The sequence below is a fragment of the Schistocerca cancellata genome, chromosome 9 (assembly GCF_023864275.1).
Source record: "Schistocerca cancellata isolate TAMUIC-IGC-003103 chromosome 9, iqSchCanc2.1, whole genome shotgun sequence".
Classification (NCBI taxonomy): domain Eukaryota; kingdom Metazoa; phylum Arthropoda; class Insecta; order Orthoptera; family Acrididae; genus Schistocerca; species Schistocerca cancellata.
In genome coordinates, this window is record NC_064634.1 from 478818643 (window position 1) to 478840259 (window position 21617).

The 21617-nt window shown below is 42.5% G+C and overlaps 1 protein-coding gene across 1 annotated transcript in view; it reads left to right on the forward strand.

Moving 5' to 3' along the window:
- LOC126100532 (GDP-Man:Man(3)GlcNAc(2)-PP-Dol alpha-1,2-mannosyltransferase) overlaps nucleotides 1–18656 on the forward strand; it is an 82274-nt gene extending 63618 nt beyond the window's left edge. The window contains exons 9-10 of the mRNA XM_049911150.1: nucleotides 14911–15106; nucleotides 18064–18656. Coding sequence (XP_049767107.1) covers nucleotides 14911–15106; nucleotides 18064–18145 — 278 coding nt within the window. The 3' untranslated portion in view covers nucleotides 18146–18656. The remainder of the gene's footprint in view (nucleotides 1–14910; nucleotides 15107–18063) is intronic.
- Nucleotides 18657–21617: the final 2961 nt, after the last annotated feature.

Below are 21617 nucleotides of genomic sequence, written 5' to 3' on the forward strand. Positions count from 1 at the left end.
TTTCTTCTAGCAGACTCATTTTCTCTTCTTTCTGATAAGTGTAATATCTTCACACTTCTCCCAGTGTTTCTTGCTGAATGATTTTTTGTGAGAATGTGGGCTGCTAATGTAGATTTGTGTAAGTTTCCAAGTCCTTAAGCATCAAGCTGTTCTTTGTATCTAATCTCAAAACATCTACCTGCCTTACCAAAGAATTATTTTGGCCACGACTCACATGTCAGCTTTTATATTTCTGTTTACTGTAGGGAGCCATGGAAGGATTTAAATCATGGATTGCTTTTTGCTGTAATTTATGTTAGTAGGGAAGTTTATTTTAATATTCTTCTTTTTAAATAAGTTTGCTTTGGTCCGGTAGTGGGCGTATGTATGGTATAACAAGATATTTAGACTTGGTTGCTGTGAGGAAAAAAAAAGATCATAAAAACAGATGTTCCAGGCGGACATTTCATGCAAGTTACATCCCAACTTTCCCCCAGGGGGTCCACAACTCTTTTGTGGATACGTGCGTAGTGAGCACGGGACCCCGAGCTAATGTGGCCTTCCTTCCTATCCGGGCTGCATACCTTCCCTTTCCGCATCCTTCCCCATCCCCCATCTTCGCCCCTCCTCCCCTCACCTCTGGCTCTTTCCTTCCCTTTCTCTCCATCTGGGAGTATGGTTTGTGCCTACGTCCGGAGACGGACGCTCGTAACGCATTCTCCGCCTTCTTTGCTTGTAAGTCTTCTTCCTTCCTTTGTCCTTCTCTTTTCCTTACCTCTTCTCTTTACCCTTTTCTCCGCTGCGGCGTTTGAGACCTCTCTTCTTTCCTTTCCCTTTCTCTTTCTTCCTCCCTGTGCCTGTCTGAAGGCCGACTCACGCATTTTTGTGCGTAGCCGGTGACGGGGTAACGCGTAATTCCCCGCCCCGGGTAGACAGGTAGGACACGTACGTACCCCCTGGTAACGGCCAGGCCCAGGGAGGGGTGATTACCCGAGCTGATACCTTCCGAGAGTGCCGATTGGTCCCTCCGTCAGTTTGTCGGGAGGTGTGACCTGAGGTGTGAACAATCACCTAAGGCGGGAGTGCCCTCAGAGGGGGCCCCCACAAGGGAGGAGCGCGCCATCGGAGACGCCAGTAATCATGGGGGATTCTTCCGCAATGGTTTCCTCACCTTCCACTATGTCTGCTCACAAACGTAAGTTCACTGAGTCTCAGCCACAGACAGTTCTTTCATCGTTGCCACAGTTCCTTGTTGTTTCTCAGTCTGACGAAGGTCACGACTTCTCCACAGTCAACCCTTTCATTATTCAGAAAGGTGTCAACGCAATTGCAGGTCCTGTAAAGTCTTGTTCCATATTATGGAATGTCACCTTGTTGTTAGAAACAGTCAGTGCCCTCCAGGCACAAAAATTGCTGCGTACTTCTCTGCTCCACACCTTCCCTGTCCGGGTGGAACCGCACCGTACCTTAAATTCCTCGCGTGGAGTCGTATATACACGCTCCCTCGATGGATTGTCTGACGACGAAATTCAGCACTACCTGTCTGACCAGGGCGTAACGGCTGTTCATAGAGTTATGAAAAGGGTTGACACTAACATCATTCCAACCCGCACTCTCTTCTTGACATTTGACAAAGTCCAACTCCCATCGAAAATCAAAGCAGGCTATGAGATAATTTTTGTTCGCCCTTACGTCCCAAACCCTACGCGTTGCTATCGGTGTCAGCAGTTCATTCACACCAGCCAGTCCTGTTCCAATCCGGCCAAATGTGTTTCGTGTGGCAAGGATGCCCATGAGGGTGCTTGTCCACCTCCATCCCCTCGCTGCATCAACTGTATGGGTGACCACGCTGCTTCCTCTCGAGATTGCCCCGTTTTTAAGGACGAGAAGCTCATCCAGGAAATCAGAGTGAAGGAAAAGGTGTCGACCTTTGCTGCTCGAAAATTATTCGCCAGTTGACAACCCACCGTGCCTCAGACAGGAAAATACAGCACTGTCCTTGCTTCTCCTCGGCCAACAAAGGAGACGGCCACGCAGACTTGTGACCTCACCTTTAGTGCCACAATCGTCAGATCGGCCAGCGCAAAGATCGCCCGTTCAACCTCACCACTTTCGCCTGCCCACTCTATGGCTCACCCTTCATCGGGTTCTGATAAATCTCGAGCTCAAAAGTCAGACACCAAGACTTCGAAAAAAGAGCATACTCGTGAAGATTTTTTACGTACCCCAACTTCACAACCATCGGGTCCTCCTATATCTAAACATCATATTTCCAAGAAGGCTACAAAGAAACCCAGTTCATCTCCTTCTCCGCCAAGGCGTGTCCCATCTACAGCACCACCTGGCGGAAATCTCCCTCGGCCGTCTTCTGTGTCGCCGAGGCGCAATGCTGGCGGCCGATCAACCGGCCGATCGCTGGTGGCAGGAGCTGCTCCTGAACAACCTATGGATCAGGATCTTCTGCCTTCGGCTGTATGCCATTCCATACTGTCGGTCGCAAGCTCTGAGCAGTCGTTGAGTTGACGGCACCCTTGGTCACATTCCTCCATTTTCTGTTCACCCTATGTCTATTGTCCACTGGAATATCCGCGGCATTCGAGCCAATCGGGATGAATTGTCTATCCTCTTACGATCCTACTCGCCGGTCATCTTCTGTCTTCAGGAAACAAAGCTGCGTCCCCATGACCTCTTTGTTCTCCCTCATTTTCAGTCCGTCCGATATGATCTCCCCTCTGTTGAAGGCACTCCAGCCCATGGAAGACTCATGATTCTTCTCCATGATACTCTCCATTATCACTCAATCCACTAAAACATTTCCTTCCAAGCTGTCGCCGTCCGTCTTTCCCTTTCTGGATACATGTTCTCTCTTTGTACTGTATACATTCCATCGTCCACACCAATGGCATGAGCTGATCTCCTTCATCTTCTTGGTCAGCATCCACCCCCCTATTTGCTGGTTGGGGACTTCAATGCCCACCACCAGCTTTGGGGATCTCCACATCCTTGTCCACATGGCTCACTATTGCTAGACGTCTTCAACCAAGTGGATCTAGTTTGCCTCAATACTGGAGTCCCTACATTTTGTCTGCCTCCACGACACATTCATCTCATTTGGACCTTGCGGTCGGTACTGTTCCGCTAGCTCGGCACTTCGAATGGTTCACCCTTGATGATACACACTCGAGTGACCACTTTCCATGTGTCCTTAGACTGCAGCCTCCACTGCCATATATGCGCCTGCGACGCTGGAAGTTTGCCCAAGCCGATTGGACACTTTTTTCGTCTCTAGCGACATTCGATAACTGTCACTTTCCTAGCGTCGATGATGAGGTCACTCATATTACAGATGTTATTCTTACAGCTGCGGAACGTTCAATACCACGCACCTCCGAATTGCCCCGGCGCCCCCCAGTTCCTTGGGGGAACGAGGCATGCCGTGACGCAATACGTGAGCGGCGACGTGCTCTTCGCGTTTTCTGCCACCATCCTACTTTGGCCAACTGTATCTGCTATAAGCAGTTCCGTGCACGATGCCGTTGTGTCATCTGCGATAGCAAGAAGGCAAGCTGGAAATTCTTTATTAGCTCATTTAACACCTTCACTCCCTCCTCGGAAGTTTGGAGTCGGCTTCGACGGTTCTCAGGCGCGCCTAGTTTCTCCCCGGTCTCTGGACTCACTGTCGCGCATGATACATTCGTGGACCCCGTCGCAATTTCTAACTCATTGGGTCAGCACTTCGCTGAGATTTCGAGCTCTTCAAATTACCCGCCAGCGTTTCTCCCGAAGAAACGTGCAGCGGAAGTGCGACATCTTGCTTTCTCCTCTCAAAATTGCGAAAGCTACAATACTGTTTTCTCCATGCGGGAACTCCAACATGCACTCTCATCTTCTTGCTCCTCCGCCCCAGGACCGGATGGTATCCACGTCCAAATGTTGCTGCATTTATCAACACATAGTCTGCGTTACCTCCTTCGCCTGTATAATCGAATTTGGACCGACAGCACTTTTCCCAGACGATGGCGGGAAGCTATCGTCGTTCCTGTTCCGAAACCTGGAAAGGACAAACATCTCCCCTCTAGCTATCGCCCCATTTTTCTCACGAGTAGTGTCTGTAAGGTTTTGGAGCGTATGGTGAATTACCGTTTGGCTTGGTGGCTGGAATCCCGCAGTCTTTTAGCACCTGCCCAATGCGGATTCCGAAAGCATCGTTCTGCAGTTGACCATCTTATTGCTCTCTCCACTTATATCATGAACAATTTTCTCCGGAAACGCAATATTTTTTGATCTGGAGAGAGCATACGATACCTGTTGGAGGACAGGCATCCTCCGCACACTATTCTCTTGGGGCTTTCGAGGTCGGCTGCCCCTTTTTCTTCGCGAATTTATGGCAGAGCGCATATTTAGGGTGCGGGTGAACACTACTCTCTCCCGTACTTTCTCCCAAGAAAACGGGGTACCCCAGGGCTCCGTACTGAGTGTTGTACTGTTTGCCATTGCCATAAATCCAATTATGGATTGTCTCCTTCCTGATGTCTCGGGCTCCCTCTTTGTGGACGACTTTGCGATCTACTACAGCTCTCAATGGACCAGCCTTCTTGAACGACGTCTTCAAGGATGTCTCGATCGCCTCCACTCTTGGAGCGTCGAAACCGGCTTCCGTTTTTCTCCCAGTAAGACCGTTTGTGTTAATTTTTGGCGACGTAAGGAGTTTCTTCCACCCTCATTACATCTAGGACCTGTCAACCTTCCGTTTTCGGACGTCGCTAAATTCTTGGGTCTTATGTTTGACAGAAAACTGTGCTGGTCCTCCCACGTTTCCTATCTTTCGGCTCGCTGTCTGCGATCCCTCAACACCCTCCGTGTCGTGAATGGTACCTCCTGGGGAGCAGACCGAGTGGTCCTTCTCCGCCTCTACCGCGCCTTAGTGCGCTCGAAATTGTACTATGGAAGCATACTCTACTCCTCTGCTCGGCCGTCTATTCTTCGGCGTCTCGACTCTATCCACCACCGTGAATTACGTTTAGTGTCTGGAGCTTTTTACACCAGCTCTGTGGAAAGCCTTTATGCTGAGACTGCTGAACCTCCGCTGTCCAATCGGCGAGCAGTCCTTCTGAGTCGTTATGCTAGCCATCTGTCTTCCATGCCTGCTAATCCAGCCCATGACATTTTTTCGACACCTCCTTTGATGTAGGGTACGCAGGCCGCCCCTCCTCCCTACTACCACCGGGAGTCCGCTTCCGTCAACTGCTCCGTTCTCTTTCCTTCCGCTTTCCTAAAACCTTCTTGAAAACTTGGGGTACAGCACCGCCTTGGCTCCATCCCCAGATCTGCCTGCTCCGTGACCTTTGTCGATTTCCCAAGGATGGTACCCCTTCACTTGTTTATCGTCGGGCATTTGCTGCTCTATGTGCACAAATGAAGGAAGCCACATTTATTTACACCGATGGCTCGAAAGCATCGTTAGGTGTAGGGAGTGCCTATATTGTTGGCGACACCCCAAATCACTTTCTGCTTCCCGACCAGTGTTCGGTCCATACTGCGGAGCTTTACGCTGTTCTCCAGGCTGTCCACTACATCCGCCGCCATCAGCGGATACAGTACGTTATCTGCTCAGATTCTCTCAGCTCTCTCGTCAGTCTCCAAGCTCTTTACCCTGTGCACCCTCTGGTCCACCGGATTCAGGACTGTCTGCGCTTGCTCCACCTGGGGGGCGTCTCGGTGGCATTCCTCTGGCTCCCGGGACACGTTGGTATCTGTGGAAATGAGGCGGCCGATATAGCAGTCAAGGCTGCAGTCTCTCTTCTTCGGCCAGCTATTCAATCGATTCCGTTCGCTGATCTACGGAGCGTTTTATGTCGTCGTGTTATTCTTTTATGGCACGCACATTGGTCGACACTTCCCCATAATAAATTGCGGGACATGAAAGCTCTTCCTTGCGCTTGGACCTCTTCCTCCCGAACGCGTCGTCGGGAGGAGGTAATTTTAACTAGACTCCGGATAGGGCACTGTCTTTTTAGCCATCGACATCTTTTAAGCGGTGATCCTCCCCCACTCTGTTCCCACTGCTCTCAGTTGTGGACGGTAAGACACCTTTTAATTGAGTGCCCCTATTTTAATCCGTTACGCTCCCGTCTACAGCTGTCGCCTGATACATCGTCGATTTTAGCAGATGACACGCGCTCAGCCGATCGCATTCTCGAGTTTATTAGTGCCAGTGAAATGACATCAGTCATTTGAAGCTTTTTTTGGGGACAACCAACCCCTTTCTGTAGAGGATTTTTAAGCCTTCCTTCTGTTTTTAGTTTCTCCAATTTTATGACTTTCGTTCCCATTGCTGCTGGTTTCCATTTTCGGTTTTTTACTTTCTTAAGTCCCGGACCGGGCGCTAATGACCATAGCAGTTTTGCGCCCTAAAACCAAAACAAAACCAAAAAAACGTCCCAACTTGTCCTTGTAGCACAACCATTTTTATTATACATTTGTGACTGTGAATTATTGTTTATGGTAAGGCATCTCACCTGTAAACAAACGTAACATGTAGTGTGACGAAAGTGTGAAGGCTGCCTGATGATTAATTCAAATCAATTTGAATTATTCAAAATTGGTAATGGTACTTTTTGAATAAAACAACCCAAAATCTGTTAGTGGTTGGTTGCAGCTGTACGTCATCAATGAGCTGTACTGTGCAGCAGCTGCAGTCTCGACAAAAGTGCATTAGGCCAGTGTGTCTGCAACATTTCGGAATGCATGTTCTTCACCAGAAGGATGGAAGGAAAGATTGCACCTTCTGAATTGTCATGCACATACTGGAGATTGAAGTGGCAAGAAACTTGAGAAGATTTTATTTGATTTACATGCTGTGAGAACATTCATTTGTACATAACAGCCCATTGTTGGGTCGTACTATAAAAATGATCATTATTGCCAAAACAGTGTGGCTTATTTGGTGTGTGTTACAATTGCTGCAATGTTGGAAAGGCCTATTTGTTTTATCCATCACACAGTGACAAAATAGATCTAATCAGATCGAGAAACCACACCAGTCTTGGCTACTATTTGTATTAACAGATTTTTCAGTATTAGACAACAACATTTCGATTTTTCATGTAGCAAAATGTTTGACGAACTTTGGAGGTAATAGTTCTTTTACAGAAAGGAAAGCATGCTATGTAAAGCCGTAGCAAGATTAGAGAGAAAAATCACTGGGACCTAAGGATTGAAGAAATATGTACTGTCTTGCCTGTCTCGTCTTTACTGGTTTTAGATATCCTATATTTAATGTTATTTCACACAGAAGAGCAAGTTATTAGCTAATAGGCAGTAAAGAGTCCAGATTTTCTGAAGAGTTCTTGTTCTTCTGGTTACAGGTAATCCCTCCACAGAGAGAAATACAGTGACGTGTGGTATAAGAATGTCGTTTAAAGATGCGTGGCACTGCACTTCAGCTCACTTAAAATCAAATAACGTGTCTTACATTTCCGTGAAGATGTATGTTTTATGTATCAGACTCTTCAGAAAGATCTACGCTACAAAATGAACTTATTTTTCGAAAAGGCTTTAATTTTTTACGTTCTGATGAGCAGAGCAGTCAAAGTTATGGGGGGGGGGGGGGGGGGGAGGGGGGTAGCCTTCAAGTGACCCGTGTTTACATTTAGTGACTTTTCTGTTTCCTCTTCGTTTACTGCTCTCACATCAAATGAAAACGAGATGTATTTCTGTGGCTGGGAGCCATCAAGTGATTTAAAATACATTCACATAATTACGGAAGGCTAAAATATGTTACTACTTTCAGATTTTATTTTTTTTTCCACCTTTCTGACAGTCAAACATTAATTGCCTTGCAGAACAATAAAGTTATTTTTCTTCGATTTGCTAAAGAAACTTGGCTTTTGTTAAGCTTTCCTGCTGAGGCAATAAATTTATTTGAAACGAAGTGTTTAATTCCACACTATTTGCTGCTTTTCGTGTGCACATTTTCATCTTCTAGCATGTATGGCATTACGCCATAATAAAGAACCAAGCACGAGATAATACAGTACTGTTACTCCAAGAAAATTTACGTGTGAAACCACACTGAAAAGCTTAATATCAGGTGGAGGCCCACATCATTGGGAATCTGGACACACGAATGTGCACTTTAAGGTGAACTATGCATTTTAGTATGGTTCATGAAATTCTGAAGCTCTTGGAGTATCCTCTGATGTCTTGTTTCTTTTATGACAATGTAAGAAAGATCTTTTAATATTTCACACATATGAACATGCAGGGTCCCTATGTCACTGAAGCTGCGCAAGCGCGGTGACGCCTCTTATCTGGTGCTCTCCGCTGAAATGAATCTATTTCTAATAGGTCGTGGGAAAATATTGTGAATTGTGGTTCGAAAAGTGTCATTTTCAAAATAAATTTCCTTTTACGCAAGATGAACTACACGCGAGATTGTATGATGAATTTCTTAAATCATAGTGTGTTTGCTCTCATTTAAAAATAAACTCTTTGATGAGCAGCCATTTAGAAGAATTTCGAGCCCAGAAGATCAGAGATTTATGTCAGTATTAAAAAGATTACTGGCATATTTGTGTGATGTATCTTAAAATGTAACATGCGCTAAACTGATCAACATTATGTGTGAAAGCTTAGCTTCTCTTGTAGCTTATCAACCGTAGGGACAATTATTATATGCAAAAGCTTTGCTGTTCTTGTATATGAAGTTAAACCATTAACTTTTCCTGTTAGTGGAATTCGAATTTGTACTTTCATAATATGAAAATATGCAGCGTACATATTGCTTCACATCAAAGATCTTTCCGAAACGTGTTTCCCCCCTGAGTTTCATTTTCTAAAGTGTTGGGAAATTCTATGCTGCTGTATAAAACTATTGATAAGTTTTACAGTTCCGACGGAAAAAGTGTATTTTCACCCGGGTGAAAATGTATTTTTATCTGGGGAATATTTTTTTTTTTTTTTTTTTTTTTTTTTTTTTTTTTTTTTCCACATATACATCTTGCACTCTCTCTGCTCTGCCTTCCTATTCATAATGAATCTTATACCCATTATACCATTTTCTGATGCTGTTGATATTACCCAATACTCATTTGACCAGAAATCCTTGTCTTCTTTCCATTTAACTTCACTGGCTCCTACTATATTTAGATTGAGCCTTTGCGTTTCTCTTTCAGATTTTCTAGCTTCAGTATCACATTCAAGCTTCTGACATTCCATGCTCTGACTCACAGAACGTTACCCTTTCATTGATTATTCAGTCTTTTTCTTGTGGCTACTTCCCCCTTGGCAGTCCCCTCCTGGAGATCTGAAAGGGGGACTATTCCGGAATATTTTGCCAGTTTAGAGATCATCATGATACTTTTTCAGTTATGGGCCACATCTCCCATGGATACACATTAGGTGTCTTTAATGCAGTGAAACCACTGCCTTTCACATCCAAATGCCATTGATCATTGCTGATTCTTCTGCCTTCAGGGGCAGTTTCCAACACCAGGGACAAGAGTGCCCTGAACCTCTGTCCGCTCCTCCACCCTCTCTGACAAGGCCGTCGGCAGAATGAGGGTGGTTCCTTATGCTGCAAGTCTTTGGCTGCCAAATGCTGATTATTAATCAAAATTCAAACAGTGACGGGTTTCGAACATGGGTCGTAGGACGTTTTGATTGCTAATCAAAGATGCTACTGCTAGATGATGGGTCCCTACAAACTGTTATACCCAGGTGTTTGTAAGTCTCAACTGGTTCTAATTGTGAATCACTGATATTTTACTTACAGTATTTATTTTCTACATTTTGCAAACTGTGCAATGTTGTATTTAAAACAAGTTGCCAATCTTTGGACTGCTTTGAAAGCTTACTAAGATTTGGTTGGATGTTTGTGTAACTTTCTTTAGACTGTACCTAATTACTAATAATGTACAAAAAGTATGATCTTACCATTCATATTGTCTGCCAGGTTGTTCATATACAAAAGTGCACAGCAAGGGTCCCAACACACTTCCGTGGGTCACACCTGAAGTTACTTTTTCTTCTTTCAACCACTCTCTGTTGAGGATAATGTGCTGCATAATCTCTACCAAGAAATCTTCAATCTATTCAGAAATTTTGTTTGACACACCATATATTGTACTTTCATTCAAAATTGTTGATGTGGTGACAGATATTTGCAATGACTACACTTTTGTTACATTTGACTGCAATCAGGGCCTCATTGTAGATAATATTTTGTAACTTCTTCGCAGGCAACGTTTAATGGAAAAAGGTGAATTAAACTGGCTGACCATCTTATTGGTCTGTTCTGGGAGACTGGCAGAAGAGGCCGATGAGGCATATATTCAAAGCACTTTGTAGAATTTGAGTGCAGTACAAACTCAATATCCATTGTGTCTGCCATGACATGTACTCTGACATTGACAGAAGATGCTTTAGAAAGTTTATCTTCATAGTATTTGATGACTACCTACAAAAGTGGTCCTGTGAGTTTATTTTCAGCATTGCACATTTTTTCATTCACTTGACGCTAATATTACATGTTAATAAATATTGGGCATTACTTAGCAACCAATAGAGTATATTCCCCTAGTGCATTTCCTGAAGGTTAAATTGAAGATTACATGCTTAATCCATTCATGTCTGGTTTAAATGCATGTAGGCACTCTAGAAGACTTAAATTGACACTCTGCTGGCAAAAATGCTGACACACATTTTTAAAAAATGGGTATCACATATTCTGCAGTGATATTTTGTGTGCCTATTTTATAAATGTTATACCTAGTGCAATGTAGGTCCACACTAATGATTTTGTATGGCAGGTATCAAAACATTGTGGTAAATGTAGAGATACACAGCATTTTCTGCTCTGCTAACAAGTTTCACTTCATTCCCTCTGCTATAGCGCACTGTACAATATTTTGTCAGAGCTGCTTCTTGTCAGTTGCCAGGATGTCTGTCAGAAAGTGAGCTCATTTTTTTCTTTAACTGCAAAGGGATAAAGGCTACTACATATCGTTATCTTGTTAAATATTTTGGGAACTGGGGTAACCGTTCTCAAAGCTCACACAGTAGTCTGACAGTGTTTTTTCTTTGTGACCTGTGAGTATAGGGTGCACAGCAGAGGCTTTGAATAAGCATATATCTAGAATATATTTACAATTCTAAACTGGAGGAAAAAAAATCACTTATCATTTGAAATATTGCTGTGTTTGGAAGACTGTCTAAAACACAGTTTACAAGATTTGTGATTGCGTCTTCTTCACGAAAGAAAAAGTGCCTAGAACTCATTTCGCAACTAGAGAATGTGAATTTCAAACAATTATATTATGAAATGGAGAACACACAAAGAAAACAAATTCAACAGAAAGTGATGTGCTTACAATACAGCCTGAGGTGCTTGCAATAGCCATGTGTGGCCATGCAGTTGCTTTATATTGACTTACATATACAGTGCCGGAACTATATGAGCTGTTGTCATCAAACAAAGCAAGGGACTGATGGCAGTATTATGAGCTAGGCATGTTAGCTGATGTGAAATGATTAATGATCAATGTCCATCTACAAAAATTGACGAATTCTCCTAATTGTTTCCACACAGCTCTTGCTGACACATAGTACTGCACATTACTTCTAATAACTGAGAGAATGCTAATGTAATGTACAGGATGATTATAATTAAAGTTAAACTTTCATAACACTGTAGAAATAACACCACTGGTCAGAATGTCGTCAAATTGCAATGGAATATTATCGGAGAAGAGGGAAAACGTATGACAGAAGAAGGAAAACTAGTGTGAAATTTAATCAATAGATGGCACTGTATGTGTCACAATACGTAAATGAAAACACTTGTCTTGTGCATGACCCATTGAAGTTGGTATAAACACGCCGGGTACACAGCTTTTCATCCTTTCGCATCTGCAATGTTCACCATGACTGTCTCAATACAGGATTGTGCTCTGCTTGCAAAGCTGTATTACAAGAGTGATGACTGTGCACACGTTGCTCTGGAGAAGTTTCGCACATTGAAGGGTTTGAGAAAAGGCATTGGTCCGATGACTGTCGTGGGTCTGGAGAAAATGATTCAGAAATTCTAAAAGACGGGTTCGTTTGGTGTGCAACCGGGTAGAGGGAGGAAACAAATTGATTTGACGTCAGTGGAAGCAGTGGCCTCAGCAATGCAGGAGGAGATGAGTGGCGGTGTGCAAACGTGTAGTGCACGGAGAATTGCCTGAACATTGGACATACCCGTGAGCACGGTGCGTAAAATCCTATGAAACATTCTTCTTTGCTATCCATTCAAAATTACCCATGATTAAGAGTTGCTTCCTATTGACCTGCTAGCAAGAGAGAACTTTGCTTCAGAATTTCTTGCTTGCATGGAAGTGGACAGTGGTTGGACATGTAAGATTTTGTGGACAGATGAAGCCCACTTCCATCTGACAGGATATATCAATACACAGAATTGTCGAATATGGGCAACAGAAAATCCACTTGCAAATCAACCAGCACCACTTCCTCCTGAAAAGGTGACTGTGTGGTGCAGGTTTATGGCATCATTTATTATTGGGCCCTATTTTTTTCGGAGAGGCAGGTGCTTCCAGTCCTGTTATCTGTACCGTCACTGGTAAGCGCTGTGAGTGTCTTTTGTGCAACCACATCATTCCAGCTCTCCAACAGGGTGGATGTGTGGATGGGATCATTTGTGTGCAAGATGACAATCTCCACACATTGCAAATCCAGTTAAGCAGCTGCTGAAGCGCCATTTCAGAAATGCTGGAATTATTGGCTGACATTTCCCTACAGCCTGACCATCCAGATCACCTGATCTTAATCTGTGTGACATCTGGCTTTGGGCTATTTGAAAGATGTTATGTCCAGTGTTCTGATTGCAAACTTAGCTGCATTGAAGGCACACATTGCACAACACAATCTGAATGCGACCCCGGAAACACTTTTGATCAGTTGTGGAACATGCTGTTTCTCGATTTCAACTTGTTACAGAAAACAGTGGCAGCAAATTGAACATGTTTTACACCAGTCACACAGATATTAATAATCTGATTTGATTTTGATTGATGCTTTTTATGCAGTTTTTCGCCTCAGGACAATTAAATACCAATTTTTCCCATTCGTGATATGACCTTGCCGTGGTGGATGGGCTTACATATCTAACAGTATCACACCTGTACATCCATGCACACTGAGTAGTACAGTTTGTTTAACATCAAATGTACACCTTAGGCATTGTTGTATGATTCATTTGTCATTTGTAGTTGACCACTATTAAATTGTGAAGCTTACAGTGCCATCTATTGCTACATTTTGCAACTATTTATTTTTCTTCTGCCATACGTTTTCCCCCTTCTCCGATAATATTCCGTTGCAGTTTAACGTCATTCTGACCAGTAGTATTATTTCTACAGTGGTTTAAAAGTTTAACTTTAATTATAATCGCCCTGTACATCACTCACTCACTCACTTACTCACTCACTCATTCATTATTTTCTGTGGATTCCTTCATGAACAACCACCTTCACAGATCTGGAATGGGTGAAGGTGTACATTAAAAAATGGAAGCAGCTGTTGGGAGCTGCAATAACAATGGACTATCATTAAACTGCTTTGAACTGTTTGTGTTTATTGAACCTGCATTTAATATAGTAAAATTGACAGTAAAGCTGATACTTTTAAAAGAGCTGCTGCTTCTTCAATAGCTTAGGAACTGTTTGTGCTAGAACCCTACAACGAGGCAAACTATGATTCAGATCATTTCTATCTAAGAAGCGTACACGTGATTCCACCACACATAGTTTACACAATTGTTAAACTCTTTATATACGTTCACTTCGAGCCAAAAGACACATGTAATTTTGGAAACATTCATTGTGCTGGTTTCTGCTGGATCACCTGGTATGTCACACATCTATTGTAGCGTCCTGCCATTTATTCCTGATAATTTATTGTTCGCTTATACCAATGTATGTCTCACATTATGAAATGTGCACAAGTATATTGTGCATAAAAGCATTTTATTTAAATAGTTATTTGCAAAGACATTTGCAGTGGTTGTATTTATGATTCTTATATTGGTCACAGACTGCACATCAGTGAGGTTTCCATTTTTCTCCCGTAGAAGTAGTGCAGATCATGTGAAAAAGAACTTAGGCTTAAGAGTCAGTCCTGTGCTACTGGAAATTATGTTTATAGCACTCATAGGCTAGAATAGAAACAATAGTTTAGAAGAAATTGTAATCTAATGCAAATTAAGAAAAATACATCTATAAAATGTAAAGGGAAGGGGTGACTGGCATGAATACATGTGATTTAAGTGAAAATGAAACATATTGTATGTACATTTGCCAACTTCCCCCCCACCCTCTGCGTGTGTGTGTGTGTGTGTGTGTGTGTGTGTGTGTGAGAGAGAGAGAGAGAGAGAGAGAGAGAGAGAGAGAGAGAGAGAGAGAGAGAACCATTACAGAATGAGGCAAAGCCACTCTGCTCTGGGGTTCAACCTAATGATGTGTGATGTTTCTCTGTGATGGTTTAAGGCAGCAGCTATGCTTGCCACTCTTGATGCACGGTTGCCAGTGATATATGAAAGAACTGCCTCCTGGCAGTCAAGCTGTGTACCAGTGTGGGTTGAAATTGACAAAAAGTGTAAAAGTTGGTCAGAAGACTTGTAGATCAGTTTTCATGAAAAGTAGTTGATTTATTGCTTTTTGGATGACAGATGATGTTTGTGACTAAGTGTCATAAATCTGTACTTGATAATATGTGTATTCACTGAGGATTAGTGCTGTTGAGAACACAATCAAGAACAGTAGTCTTGTAATAAATTTTTACCAAATAAAACTACAGCTATATTTTCAGTACTAGAAATTTGCATAAAGCATAGTGTGTAACATGGAAGTAAATTTCATTTTTTGTGGGTGGCAGGTGTTGTAGAATGCATGGCAGCCGGTCTGATAATGGTTGCACATCGGTCGGGTGGCCCACAGATGGATATTGTAGAGGAAGCAGAAGGCAGCCGCAATGGATTCTTAGCTGCAGATGAACAAGAATATGCTAGTGCCATTGCACATATTCTCAGGATGTCACCAGAAGCTAGGAAATCTATTAGAGAAGCTGCAAGGTAGGTATCAGGAAGCCAGTTTAAGACTTGTTTCAATTTTGCAGTACCTTGCTACCTTTCAGACATTATTTATTTATTTATTTATTTATTTATTCAACAATGTAAGGAAAAGATAGCTTGCTTCTTACCATAAAAAGTGACACATTAAGTTGCAGATAGGCACAATTAAGTACTTACTTTAACTTTCAGCTACAGCCTTCGTTAGAAACAGAGATTAGTGCACACACATTCATTCACACATGTAGGCATACCTCATGCACATGTGTCCGCCATCTCCAGCAGTTCAGATCTGGTCCGAGCTGCTGGAGATGGTGGTCGTGTGTGGATGAGGTGTGCTTGCTTGTGTAAATATATGTAGATTGGAACTTAAATAGTGGCAACAGTGCTATGGAGACACTATGCAATGAAATCTACTATTGTCACAGATAGCACACATTGTTGACGTACCTACCTTAACTCCAAGCAAATGGACTCTCGCTTGTCCCATGTCACCGGCATGCACACAATCGAGGGAAGCGGTCACTTTTGAGCGAGCAGTCTAACGTAATGGTGTCACTGTTTTTGAAACAGCAACAATGGACTTCGATGAAGATTGAATGTGCCAGAGGCCGCACAGCACAACAGTGTCATCAAGGTCTTCAAGAGGCGTGCGGGAATCGGCATTGCCGTACAGAACATCGGGCTGGTCGTCCTAGCATCTCTGAAGAAGAAGTGCATACTGTTGCCGCGTTAGTGGACAGTGATCACTGCCATACAATTTGTGAGCTCGCCCAGGAAACTGGATTAGCGCATATGGCTGTGCTTTGCATCCTGCAGGAATGCCTGGGCAAGTGAGAAATTGCATCACGATGGGTTCCGCACGACTTGACGGAAATTCAGAAATGGATGCATTATGAGACTGCTCAGACACACTTGAGGTGCTATGAGTGCAAAGGAGAGGCTTTCTTACACTGTATTGTAACACTGGATGAGACATGAGCCACATCATACGAGCCAAAACTGAAACACCAATCCAACGAATGGCGTCATTATGGGTCCGTGCGAAAATCAAAAGTGCGTCAGAGGCCCAGTAGTGAAAGTTGTCATGATTCTCGTGTAAGACTGTAATGGTGTTATCGTAACGCATTACATTCCTCCACGGCAGACTGTCAGTGCACAGTATTACTGTTCATTTTTGGAACATTACCTGCACCCAGCTTTGCGAAAGAAGTGGCAACACGCTCTGCGCAACCCACCCACCACTTTGCACGACCATGCGCGGGTGCATACAGCGGAAGCCGTGGCTGCTCTGTTCGGTCGATGGGGCTGGGAAGTACTGTACCATCCACTATACTCCCTAGTGACTTCAATTTGATTCTGAAGAATAAGGAAGCACTTTGTGGCATTCGCTTTCGAACTGTTCCAGAGATTCGACAGGCAGTAGACCGTTCCATTCGCACCATCAACAGAACAGGCTCTGCTAATGGTATACTACGCCTTCCACATCACTGGCAACGGGTTCTACACAACACTGGTGACTACTTTAAAAGACAGTAACAGGTGCAAACATGTAACTCTTTTGTATAGGTTGTGAATAATTAGTTGCCACTATTTAAGTTCCAACCCTCGTGTGTGTGTGTGTGTGTGTGTGTGTGTGTGTGTGTGTGTGTGTTTCTCTCTTTCTTTTTCTGACAAAGGCTGTGAAAGCTAATATAAAAGTGTCTGTTAATTGTGCCTGTCTGCAACTTAATGTGTCATCTTTACAGTAAGTAGCAATCTGTCTTTTCGTTAGGTTGTTGATATTACAGCCTTTTTTGTTTGACCTCATCTCTTTATTCATTTCATTTACATTCACATATAAAAGGCATCAGGCTTCTGATATGTAGTACAACCTGACCCATTTGGGGAGACCATATTGTGTTCGACCCTATGGCTCAAGTCTAGGAACTCACTGCCGCAGAACCTTCAAAGTCCCTACTTTGAGCATTCCAGAACCAGGGGGCCCACAATCATTTCTGAGGTAATGCTGCAGATACAATGTTTCATTGAAATATTGTGAACAAGGCTGATGTTCTCAACCCTCTCTGCCACCCACTGGAATGATCCAAGAATGACAGTCGACCCCCGACGACACTCACTGTTCATTCCAATGTGCAGAACATTCTGCAGTTGGTTGCACCCTGTTCTGTCAGTGGTTGCTGGAGCAGCTTCTTCAACATGTTAAATGCACAAGATTATGATTCCTGCCTCTTGTTACTATTTCATTAAGGGACACCATTATTCACTGTATGTTTGAACTGCCGATTATTAACATACCTCTGTCTGTCAGTGATTATGGCTTCTCAGTTTGCCTTATGTATGCCTTTGGAGTTCCTACTGCAACAGCTGGCAAATGAAATTTGAGATACGTGCCTGTTCCCTATAGATAGCCAATGAAAATTTCCTGAAGTGTATAGTGCTGCAATATCTATTTATGCTGTATTTAGTAAAGTGGCGAGCAGCAGTAACTACTTTCATTATGCATGTTTGGTACCTACCTAATGGAGTTTCTTCCATCTGATAGCAACTTCAGTCACTTAATGTGCCATATCACCCCATAACACACTCTATGCAAACTTACAAAGTGTTTCAGTATGAATTATCTGGGTAACGAATTAAGACCAGTGCAAACAAGATGGATTTTTGTTATTATTATTGTTGTTAAAACATTACTTTGGGAGTATTGTAACAGTAGTTCAAATGGTGGTAATTTATTTGCATGTAAAAACAGACTAAGTTAAGTGTCATGAAATAATACCTATGGTGATGTTTTGGCTACAATATAATCTGAGTGCAGCTGTTGTTATGTTTACCAAGTATATTGATAATCAAGCCTTTCCTTCCATTAATTAAATAAGTGTGAATTAAATTTTATTGCTCCCAATTTATTTTAGAAGTGTTGAAAAACTGTAAAAAAAAAAAAAATGTTTGTTTCACAGGTCATCTGTTGAACGCTTTTCTGTTCAAGAGTTTAACAAAGGATTTTTGAGAGCTGTTGAACCACTGTTCAGTCAGCAGTGATTGTTCATTAATGTGGTCATTTGAGAATTTTACTGTGATTCTGGACAGTTCCTGTGCATTGTTTGAAGCTTCTGCGTGTGCTGTGAGTGGTGCTTTCTTTGTACGTACTAAACAAATGAAAATTGTGGTGTATTGATTACTTTTTAAGGGCATCAACATTTTTGTGTTCAAAAAAACACATAATATTAATTTGATAAAAGCTAGTGTTTATCATTTAGAAAAATTTAATGTATACAGTAACATCAGGAATGTGTAATGTTATAATTCAGAGCAAGGATTATGAATATTCAAGAGAGAAACATGGCATTTATTGTTCATCAATCATCCCATTTTAAAATGTTGTTGTCATATATTCACTTAAGTCAAGGTCAGTCAGCTGCATTGTGTGATGTAAGAACTGAGAAAGAGGATAGTTATATTCTGGTAATTATCTGTACTGACTTATGTTTCCAATGAAACGAAACCACTATGCCTAGATAAAGGTTCTGATTAAAAATTCTTAACTTCTGCATTCCGTAACTGTATTCAACTGACATAGGCAGCCTTCTCAGACTGCTTTCAGTGGGCAGTATGCCTGCCCACTCTGGTCCTATTGATATATTATGCTCTGCATTTATCCTGTCTCCCTCTCATCCATAAATTGTGTGGTGTGCACAAAGTGGGAGAGTTGCAGTGTAGGCAAAGAAGACCTTTCTCCTGAACAGTCTGCATAATGACTCATCCTAAATAATTACTTGTGGAAGAAGAGCATGTGAAACACTAAGTCACAGTGCAATGACAAGTTTACCGATCCCAACGGAAGTAGATTTACCGTAGCGGTGGTAAGCAGAACACGCAGCCAAGGCCATCTTTCATATGTATTATACCCTAATTAAAATAACTTTATGATTGTCATATTGCAGTGGTGGGGTGCCAGTGTTGCTGGTATGCAGCCAGCCACTCAGCCTATCTTCAGAAAGAACTACAGTTGGTGGGTGGCTGGCCTATACCACTCAACTCACTGAAACAAAGTTATTTTAATGGGAGTATATACCTTACTCGTAAAGGAGACAACTCAACAAATAGCGGAAGCATTGAGTTGTTGATAGGAACACAAAAAAGAATGAAAACTTTGCAGCTAACTGGAAAGGAAGGTTCAGTCTCACTCCCCAAGAGGCTAGCCAGCAAGTCTCAAAAGTCATTTGAAAGATAGTGGATGGGCATTGACACTGTGTGTTCTAATATACTTTTATGAAAAGGATAAATTGCTGCTTACCCCACAGTGGTGGTGGTGGTGAGTGGCAGTAGGCTTATTGAAAAAAGACTGCCGGATTATATTTAGCTACTGGACCAAGTCTTTCATGAAAAATAGACAAAACATTCACACATGCATAAGATACAGACAGGACCAATGTCATATCTGGACAGTTCCCTCCTCTATAAAAGACATTAACCATTTCACCTATCAGCACTCCCCAAGTCCTCTTCCTTTATCACCCAGCACCTCCTCTTTGAAGGCATCACATACAAACAGATCTGTGGTACAAGAATGTGCACCTGCATGACATCATCCTATGCCAGTCTGTTGATGAGCCATCTAGAAGAATCCTTCCTAGCCACCCAGACTACAAAACCCTCAGCTGGTTTACAATCACTGATGATGTCTTCAAGGTCTGAAACCAAGATGAGGGCACCTATTCCACAGTCCCTCAAGACCTTCTCTCTTATTCATTTCACCTGGTGCTCCACTGACCATCAAGCCACCTTCCTCGATGTTTCTCACCTCAGGAGTGGCTATACCAGTCCTCCGTCCACACTAAACACCAGCAATACCTATACTTCGACAGCTGCCACCCATTCCATAACCAGAAGTCCCCACTGTACAGTCTAGCCACCTGCGTCTGTAGTGACGAGCGATCTGCCTCCATATATGTCAAGAGCCTCACTGAGGCCGTCACAGATTGAAATTACCCTCCCATCTTGTCAAGAAGTAGATTTTTCCATACCTTGTCTCCCCTGTCACCTACCACTTCACACATACCAACTGTCAAGCTGCGAAGGAGCAACCCCCTCATGACTCAGTACCACCCAGCACTGGAGGAACTGAATCACATTCTCCACCAGATTTTTGACTATCTCTCATCGTGCCCTGAAATAGTAATATCCTTGCCCCCCACTATCCTTGCCATTCCTCCCACAGTGTTATTCTTTCGACCAATCATCCTATACAGTATCCTTGACCATCACTTCTCCACTCCTTCTCCCAGCCCTTTGCCTCATGGTTCATATCCTGCAATAGATCTACATGCAAGACCTCCCACTACCATCTACTCCAGTCCTGTCGCAGGTATCTCCAATCCTATCAAAGGCAGGGCTACCTGCGAAATCAGTCGTAATTCACCAACGTAGCTGCAACCACCTTGTGGCATTCTACGAGGGCATGATCACTAACGGGCCATCTGTCACGTGAATGGTTACTGCTAAACTCTGGCCAAGAAACAGATGGACGACCTGGTTGCTGAGCATGCTGCCCTACACGATGTGCTTCACAGTCTGTACCATCTAGATTCTTGCCACAAACATCAGCAGCTTTTCTGGATTGCACAGGTGGGAACATTTCCTACAACATATCCTTTGTTCTTGTAATCCTCTTGGCCTGAACATTCACTAGAACCTGTCACCATCTGCCAATCCACAAAAATTTTCTTAATGAGGGAGAGGGGGGGGGGGCACAAAAAAATTAAGTATCATTTTAAATGATTGTGATGATTTGAAATATGTAGATAATATTTATTTTCAGTATGAAAAGGAGATTACTGTTACTCACCGCAGAGGAGATACCTTCAGAAAAATGGCTGTGTGACAAAACTATTGTATACAGAAAACATGAAGTTGGAAAGCACGTCACTGAAGTTCCATAGTACAAAATATGTAATAAAAATCATCTCTTAAAAGTATGTCAAAAATTATGTTTGTTTTAATTTTTTAAATTTTTGATTGTAGCAAAAGAGCATTTCTGTTGCAACCATGTGAACACGTTTTTTCAGGATGTTTCTCACTGCAATAGGTATGATTTTATCACTAACTTTTACCCAGTGATAACTTTTGTTTATCAGAAAGAACTGCACAGAACATAATAAAAATCTTAAATTTGTAACATTCACACCCATATGACACACTTGTTTCTTTCCATGTACCTTGCTAAAGTGATGCTTGTTAGTTATTATTATATAATGTGTTTGGCAGCCAACTCTTCTTGAATTGTAAAACTGATATATGATAGGTAGCATGACAAAGAGAGATAGTTTTATGTACAACACCAAAGATTATACAGATTTTAAATTGTAAATTCCACAGAACATACTCTTAAGTTCGTGACTGATTATTACATAATGTTTGTATTATTCTGTAAAATAAAGTCTTTGTAAAAAGGAATTTAGAGTTACTTTCCTTACTGATTCTGTTTCTCTTTATAAAAAGCAGTGTTGGGCTG